The 8,817-nt window shown below is 37.8% G+C and overlaps 1 protein-coding gene across 1 annotated transcript; it reads left to right on the top strand.

Moving 5' to 3' along the window:
* Positions 1–2,556: 2,556 nt before the first annotated feature.
* irf10 (interferon regulatory factor 10) lies at positions 2,557–8,798 on the top strand. Its single transcript, XM_063464207.1, has 8 exons — positions 2,557–2,979; positions 4,767–4,962; positions 5,134–5,210; positions 5,900–5,954; positions 6,705–6,806; positions 7,060–7,446; positions 7,545–7,663; positions 8,301–8,798. The coding sequence occupies exons 1-8, from the start codon at positions 2,809–2,811 to the stop codon at positions 8,403–8,405; spliced, it is 1,212 nt and encodes a 403-aa protein (XP_063320277.1). The 5' UTR covers positions 2,557–2,808; the 3' UTR covers positions 8,406–8,798.
* The last annotated feature ends 19 nt before the right edge of the window (positions 8,799–8,817 follow it).

Genomic DNA, 8,817 nt, shown 5'->3' with positions numbered 1-8,817 from the left:
ATTGGCTTCCTCTTGGTGGAGTTAACATCAAGGGTCAGTTCCTGCAGAGATGGTCAGAATGAGACAGACTTCTGACTGTTTTCCTGTCAGACACTTACCAGTAAGGAGAGTGTTAGGCGCTATATTATCAGCACAAGTTTGATTAAGATTTACTACATGTTTTTTAAAGCTGCATGCCCTCATATATTGCCAACTGATATAATTTTAATGTCTCCATTTGTCTTGGTGTTACCCCTTTGATGTGGAAATCTGAACAAACACTTAGGTACATCTTGCTAGTTCTGGGTTGGACCCGATCTGACTTTCAGAGTAAGGTGCTGGAAACATTCCTCAGAGATTTTAGTCCATACTGGCATGAAAGCATCTCATATTTGATGCAGATTTAATGTGAATCTCCTGTTCCAGCCTATGCCCAAGGTACTCTATTGACTGGGATCCAGTGGCTGTGGAGGGCTTTTTTTCCAGAGTATCTGTGATCTCATTTTCATGTTTACTAAACCAGTTTGACATAACTGGAGCTTTGTAACTGGAGGCATAATGTGTTCTCCTGGAAGCAGCCATAGGGGTTCATTCTAAAGGTATGGACATGGTCAACAACAATACTCCGGTAGGCTATGTTGTTTAAATAATGCTCACTTGGAAATACGGGTCCAACGTGTGCTAAGAAAATATCCCCTAAGCAATGTTTTTCCCCCGTCTTCTCAGACAACTAAAATCAGTTTCCTGTTCTTAGCTGCCCAGTGTGATCTTCTGCTGTAGCCCGTCTGCTTCAAAGATTGCCCATCCTCTTCTGATGTATTTTCACACAAAGAACTTTTGGTGACTGGGTATTTTCACATATTTTAAACAATTTTCTGTAACTCCAGGGGATGACTATATGGGGGAAAATCCCAGCAGATCAGCAGTTTCTGAAATACTCAAACCAGCCTGTCTGGCACCACCAACAATGTCATATTTTAAAGACAGGTAACTTACCTTTCTTCCTCATTCTGCTGCTTATTTTGAACTTCAGCTGAACTTAATGCTGAAATGCACTTAGATATTTGTGTTAATGACCAACTGAACATGTATACCTAATGAAGTGGCAGGTAAGTGTTACCCCCCTCCCCTCTGCTATGATTAGCTTAATAACTGTCAACCAATTTTCAAACTGTCCTGTCTTGCTAGGATCCTGAATTATATATATATTAGTTAATAAACAGCTCATATCATTCCTCTGAAGACATTCTGTGTCAAGGTCACATCATCACATGGTTTCAGAGCCACTTCTACAACACTGCACTTCATATCTGCTCTTACAAAGGGGAAGTATTGTGCTGAACTGCTTTTTTAACATAAAAATGTGACACTTTTAATCCTGCTTTGCTCCCATCCTATGAACAAATTCTTGTGAATTAAATCTCACCAAGATCATAAGTCCACAAATGATCCACAACAGATTAGATCCTCTTACTGATAGCACTTTAGTGTCTTAGCTCTACAGTTAGGCATTATAACTGCTTTTCATATACCCACCTTTATAGACCATAGTCATATTAATTTACTATGGCACAATCGTTTGGTTGATCAGGTTCACTTGAAGTTCACGTTGTCGGAACAGGCATTAACCAAGGTTTACAGTGCCCCCTGCTGGGCAAACTAAACAGTGTGTTTGCCACACGGTGCCAAAAGTCTTCTTTAAAACACCTACACGCCTCACCTTTTATCCAAGTGAACTTTGAATTTTTAGTCTCCGCCCACTCAGTATCGTTACCCGATGTGAAATAATATCGGTCTTAAGTAAGGAGCATTAAACCCCACATAATAGAGGAGGAGCTTCTGGTGAAAAGAAAAAAAAAGATCCTTACGCCCACATGCTTTCATTTTCACAAGAACGTTTCGGTATGACGGGTACAAGTGTTTGTTAGTATCTGTGTGTGTGTGTGAGTGTGTGTGCGCGCGCGCGCGCACGAGTGTGGGCGGTTATTACTCATGTTGTGAGGACCTAAATCTGTTTATGCAGTCACATTGTGGCGACTTTTTTATAGGGATAAAAGGATAGGCTTAGAGGTCCGGCTGGGCTTCAGGGGCGGTTATGAGTAAGGTTGGAGTGTATTTCCAATGTAATGTCTTTTAAAACCATGAAAGACACAGCTGTGTCTGTGTTCATTCCCCATTTAGACTCGGTTCTACACAAGTGCTCATTCAGATTCTCCCAGCTAATTAATGAATACCTGTAAACTTTTTTTTTAGTAGTTTTCTGGTTCTAGTTAGCCGTTTTTACACATTAATGTCTCCTTAGTTGAAGTTTTGGGATCAATTGCATATTTAAATAGTGAAATACTTTAAACGGTGACTACAAATTGACTTCAAAAAACAGTTTTACATTTTTACAGTTTTACATTTAAGTCTTTGCCTGAATGCCATCCCCGTGGCACAGTGAATTCACTCTCTGTCATTCACCTTCCTTTGAAACGAATCTACCTTCGTGGCAGCTCTGCAAGCGAGGGGGGAAACCGAAAGTATCAAATGAGTTAAAGCTTTCGCTTTCGCTTCCAAGAGCCCACTTAATTTTAGTTGCGACTTCTTCATTTAAGTTTGCGGTGAGATCCGTTTGTGTTAAATTGATAAACTTTTAGTCTGTTTTTGGTCTATTGTGCGGTACTTAACATCACATAAGAAGCTCGGACGGCAGCGAGATAAAAAATACTGGTATTTTTCCAGTTTGCAAGGTGGGAACGTGATTAAACTGTGCTGGGTCTGCTGTGCACATGTCTCTGACATTTGAAAGTGGAATTTTGTTCTTCTAAGACACAGTATGTTCTGAAGATGGATGACGGGGCTAAGTTGCACCTGAAAGAGTGGCTCATAGTCCAGATAGAGAGTGGGGAATATGAAGGACTTTGCTGGGAGGATGAGAACAAAACTATGTTCAGGATACCGTGGAAGCACGCAGCCAAGAAGGACTACAAACAGACGGAAGATGCGGCGTTGTTCAAGGTCAACATTTTCTAAACTTCCATTTTCCAAAACTGTAAACGTAAAATTTGCCGAAAATACTGTTTGGGGGTGTTTTAAACTGCATAAATAATCGGATCCCAATTTGCGATTGCGTTGAATTAATCTGGACAATACCCTTATTTCCTGCACTGGATTATTGTCATAAGAACTTAAACCATAGCAGATGCAAAGGAAATGAGAAAACATTCATTTCACTGAACATTAGAAGTGGAGGGTGTTTATTTTTCGCCAGATTGTTGGACGGTTGCAAACGGTCGCATTAATGAACTGCAAGTCTGTGTTAGGAAGTGTATTTTTTTAATTGTTTTTATTTATTTAACTTTAACTATGTGAGAAAAAAAATGAGTCTACTGATAAAATCCGTTACTTTGCTGTGTTGACCAGGCCACTATTAGGCCTGGTCAACACAGCAAAGTGCTTTTTAATGGTCACTAGGAGGCAGCCAAGTTTGACTGAACAGAGGCGATATGGACTAAGGTTATTATTAAGTGACCATAAACTAGAACTAGGTATAAAATAAATAACTGGAAATAACAATAAAAAAAATCACTGAATAAAATTAAAACATAATTTTCAAGAAAGAAAGAAAACCAAGAAACGAAGCCTAGTTTCTCACTAAAATACAAATATTCAGTAAAAGTTTGTGTTGAACCATTTTGTAATACAAAATATCCATGTTAAAATCTCAATAAACTAATTGTTTGTAACACAAAGTAAACAAAAACTCACAATTTTCAAAAATTAAAAACTGAAACTCAGCTTTGGAAGCAAAATGAAACTAAACAGATTTAAAAGCAAAAGCTGAAAACATAATGAAAAAGAAAAACCAATATTAATACAAAGCTATAATAACTAGACTATATAAGATAACTATGACTTCACCGGATTTATTCATCTGAAAGTATGTGGTAAACAATATATTTTTATTTACTTATTTATAGCAGATAAATAATTATTTTATATCTGTTTCAATAGATGTTTGGTTTATCACTTTATTAATGCAAGTCAACTCAAATTTATTTATATAGCACCAAATCACAACAGCAGTTGCCTCAAGGTGCTTTATATTGTAAGTTAAAGAGAGAGAGAAAATCGCAACAATCCAAGCCCTCCTATGAGCAAGAGCTCTGGCAACAGTGGAAAGGAAAAACTTCCTTTCAACAGGAAGAAACCTCCGGCTTAGCCAGGTTAAGGAAGGGATGGCCATCTGCTGCGATGGGTTGGGGATCAGGGGAAGAAGATCGGAAAGACACACTGTGGAAGAATGCCAGAGGTTAATTATAACTCATGATTAATTGCAGAGTGGTGTATTAACACATAGAGAGTAAAAAAAGGTGAGTGAAAAAGAAAAATCGTGCATCATGGGAAGCTCCCAGTAGCCTAGACTTATTGCAATGTAACTAAGGGAGGATTCAGAGTCCCCTGATCCAGTCCTAACTATATTCTTTGTCAAAAAGGAAGGTTTTAAGTATTTTAAGCATATTTATGAAAGAATAAACCCAAAAGTCTAAAACTGCTATTTGAAAATATCCCTACTTGTTATCTTTTTCTAAAGCAATTTATTTCAATTTTTCCTCAATGATGGTTTGATGAATTCACACTTTTAATAATTTAATGATAGAAAATAAGATTAATCAGACACTTGCAGATGATGAAGTGCATCAAAACATGCTTTAAATATGTTGAAGTTTAGAGTTACATTCAGTTTTCTTTCATGCGACCACTTCTAAACATAGATTGTCTCATATTTTAATCTTTGTATTCAGGCTTGGGCTGTGTACAAGGGCAAATATAGAGAGGGCAGGGACAAAGCTGATCCCACCATGTGGAAGACTCGTCTACGCTGTGCACTTAACAAAAGCACAGACTTCCAGGAAGTCCCTGAACGCAACCAGCTAGATATCACGGAGCCATACAAGGTCTATCGCATCCAACATGATAACAGCCAATCTAGGCCAGCAGGTAAAAACCGAGTGTAAGAGTTTCTTATATATATCTTTGATCTATCTACAGTTTTTGAGCTTTTTAAAAAAAATTTTTTTTTATCTTTACAGGGTATTGCTTTAACTATATAGTACAGTATATGTGAGTATTTTATTTGTGCTAACTTTATCTACTTGTTGCTCTTCTCAGAGTCTATTCAAATAAAGGATCAAGTGATGCACCATGCCAAGAGGTCTCCAAGGACCCCCGTTTATCTGGACAAATTGGTAAACTAACCCATACAGCCAGTAATCCCTGGATTAACAAAATATCTGAGAGTGGATTATGCAGTGGACACACTGTAATAATCCTAAAGAAATGAAGAAAACATCACTTTGCTTTTAAATGGGAATATTACTTCTATTATTTCTTGTTGGCACTTCATTGCAATCGAGTTTTGAACGGAGTTTAAAGAGTTATCGATTATACTATTTTGGATCTTTCCATTTATATTCTTTGCATGATTACGAGTTTAAAATAATCCTCATTTAATTAATCCGGGGTGTTGGTACAGGTACTCCATTTATCTCTACAAGCTGTTTTATCTTATCTCCTTTTATGTGAACTTTCTTCTGATTGGTTGTCCCTCATAAACAGAAGGTGTGAAGAACACATGTAGGTGTTCTTCGCTCAAAGCCAGAACTGTGTGCTTGAGATAAGTCAGTGAAATATCTGCTTTCACTGACATAATACAGAGCAGTCAAACACCTGATGACTACTGCATATGCTGGTCAACTTAATATAAGAAATATCCATGAATATAAATAGATGAAAATGTGAAAAAGTTAAATGTGCATGTGTTCACCACGGTACACAACAGTGTGCACCTCCAATAAGAAGCTTTTGCTGTTATGTTAAAAATGTTACTTATAAGCCTCATGCAATGTTTATCTAACCTCGGTTTCTTTTTTTGTAGCCCCAAAATAAAAAAGAATCCTTTCAAGGAGACAAAGAAGAAAAAATATTAACTGGTAAGACTTACATACACAAACTGGTACATCACTATAGAACCATTAAGGATAATCATGACCACAAAGATCAAACATTTTTTGTAAAAGTGTGCATTTATCCCTGCTAGGTTTCACACGTGGGCATGAGATTATTATGGCATTTGGTCACCTTTGAGCTATTTGAGTGCTTGTTCATTTTCCTATATACGAGTTGACTGCAGTGATACGTTGTCCAGGGCCCCATATTGGCCCTTTTCTGTGTTCCCAAATGGTTTGTGAGATGCTGATTGGGTAAACACATGATTTGGGTGAGAAGCTGGCTTACATTGGATACTGATGCTGTTAACACAGTTATATTTTTGCTGAAGGGGTTCCTGCTGGCTGCAAAAAAAGACGAAGCCATATGCGCCATAAATCAGTCATTCTCTAAACTTGACTCTTTAGACAGAATTAAATTCCATTTTGAACAGGTTTTTTTTGTAGTGCCAGAAGGAGTCTCATATTTCTTTTTGTCAGTGAAATTTATCAACAACTGTTAGTTAGATTGCTGTCAAATTGTTTTTTCTTTATTTTTGGTCAAACTGGATTGGTAAGATAGTCACCCTTATGTCAAACTGTTTGTTGACATGGGAAAAATGTCTGTTGCAATCAGATGGTTTGATATGCCAACCCTTACTTCTCAGAATTTTACTCAGCTTAAAAGTAAAAGCAGCAATGTCACACACTGCATACTGTGTTGAGAAAATTTTATGTGTGTTTTTTCTGCTTTAGAAAACCTGATGAGGGAGCACATGTACTGTGAGTTAGTGGAAAAACATCAAAACCAGGCCCCTGCACCTATAGCCTTCTTTAATCCTACACTTGCTATATCAGGTAAGAGCATTTTTAGGATTATGCACAGACAGGCGAACGTGTTGTTGGCTTTTTCAGCATATGGTCTGGAACACATACTATCTTTTGTGTGTATTTTTTAAAATAGAACTATTTTGTTATATTTTGTAACTCTGTAATTTGTTTTATTATTTAGTTTACTCTAGTTATTGTTCTGGCTTTCTTGGAGCAACTGTGACCACAGAATCTCCTCTGGGATTAATAAAGTATTCTGATTCTTATTCTTATCTTAAAGACTTCCGTATGCAGGTGATGTTGGTGTATCAGGGCCAGATAGTGATGAAAGTGACCACCAGGAGTCCAGATGGGTGTTTTATCCTGCAGGGACATGTTCCTTTAGGAAATGAGAAGATTTACGGACCCTGCACTGCCCAACAGCTTTCTTTCCCTTCCCCGGGCTCTGTATGCCAGCCACCCACTATGGCTGAAGCAATGAATCGCCTTCTTTGTCACCTGGAAAGAGGTGTTCTATTATGGGTGGCCCCAGATGGAGTGTTTATCAAGAGATTCTGCCAGGGCAGAGTGTACTGGAGCGGCCCCATGGCCCAACACACCGACAAACCCAACAAACTGGAGCGAGAAAAAACCTTCAAACTGCTTGATATACCCACATTTCTCAATGGTAAGGCAGCTCATGCATACATCACAAATCTTTCCTCCATGCAAACAGGTGTTGTGTTTTTATCATCGATCTGAATATACCAATTATCATCTGCACAGGTCTCCAGAACTGTCTACAGGGGAGGGGGCCTACACCCTCTTATGAGATTGAGCTCTGCTTTGGAGAGGAATATCCAGACCCCAATGTACCTAAAACCAAGAAGCTGATCATGGCTCAGGTGGGTGGAAAAACTTTACAGATTTACGTACACATTGTCACTGTTTAGCATCTGGTTGTAAATAATATATCAAATATCTTTTTTTTTTAATTTTTATTTGATTTGCTCATAAAAACAGGGGATTTAATTAAAAAACGGTTTTCAGTTTCAAATTAAGATTCATATTCTATGAATCTTCTGCGCTATGAGTTAAAATGGTGGTCAAATGGCTCCTCCTGTCCATGTGTTGAATCATCCTTGGTCAAGGTATCAAACACCAAGTTGCCCCCAGTGCATCCATCAGAGCATAAATGTTAGATAAAATCACTGGATGAATGAGACTCATAGTGAAAAAGTGCTACTCTATATAAATACCAGTCCAATCCAATCTATGTTCCTTTTACAGTTACTTCCCTTAGAATGTCATTCAGTGATATGTGACAGTGTATCTGATTGGCTGTCATCACCTTGTACATTTTTAAAATACCCCACCTGGTAAATACTAACTAAATTTTATGTCAAGCTGAAAAGTCTTTTGCCTTCCAAAGTCAAATCAGGACTTTGGAACATGAAAGCTCGCCGTGCAGCAATAGTAATGTCAACCAGCAGAGGTCCCCATAAGCATATTAATTGTGTATCACAATGTCCTGTTGGTCAGGTGGTTCCCTTGTTTGCAGTGGAGCTATTGCAGAGGTTCAATTTGGCAGAAACTGAAGAGAAGCCTCTGACCATCACCTCCAACACAGCGGGAGAGAAGATGTAGGAGGATGAGGAAAGCTACCGTGCTTCAGGGTAGGCTTGGACAGTGTACAAGTGGATTACTGAAGGTGTGTTTCTTCCCTGTAAAGACACCTGCAGAGCATTACAGTACTGTCAGCAGAGATGGAGATGTGTTTAAGAAACATATCATTGCAACACTGACCTGTTTGTAATGCATCAAAGTAATTTGCTTTTTATTTCTACCTTTTGTTCACTGTAAAGTGTTACCAAGTGCTCTGCAAACATATTGTTTAACCCAATAAAATGTGCTTCCAAAATACTGTAACATTAAATCTTTATCATGTATTCAATATTAATCTCATATATATATTTAGAGTAGTACTGCTAAGTAATTTAAATTCATAATGCTTTACAACAAATGGCATGAATAAAGTGACACTTGTAAATAAATCTAT

Source organism: Pelmatolapia mariae, linkage group LG20 (assembly GCF_036321145.2).
Source record: "Pelmatolapia mariae isolate MD_Pm_ZW linkage group LG20, Pm_UMD_F_2, whole genome shotgun sequence".
In the NCBI taxonomy this organism is placed as follows: Eukaryota; Metazoa; Chordata; class Actinopteri; order Cichliformes; family Cichlidae; genus Pelmatolapia; species Pelmatolapia mariae.
This window is presented reverse-complemented; position numbering and strand designations above follow the sequence as displayed.

Coding starts and splice junctions, on each gene's coding strand:
- irf10 (XM_063464207.1), top strand. CDS start 2,809: ATGGATGACGGGGCTAAGTTGCACCTGAAAGAGTGGCTCATAGTCCAG. Junction 4,963..5,133: donor CAGCCAATCTAGGCCAGCAG/GTAAAAACCGAG, acceptor TGCTCTTCTCAG/AGTCTATTCAAATAAAGGAT. Junction 7,447..7,544: donor TATACCCACATTTCTCAATG/GTAAGGCAGCTC, acceptor TCATCTGCACAG/GTCTCCAGAACTGTCTACAG.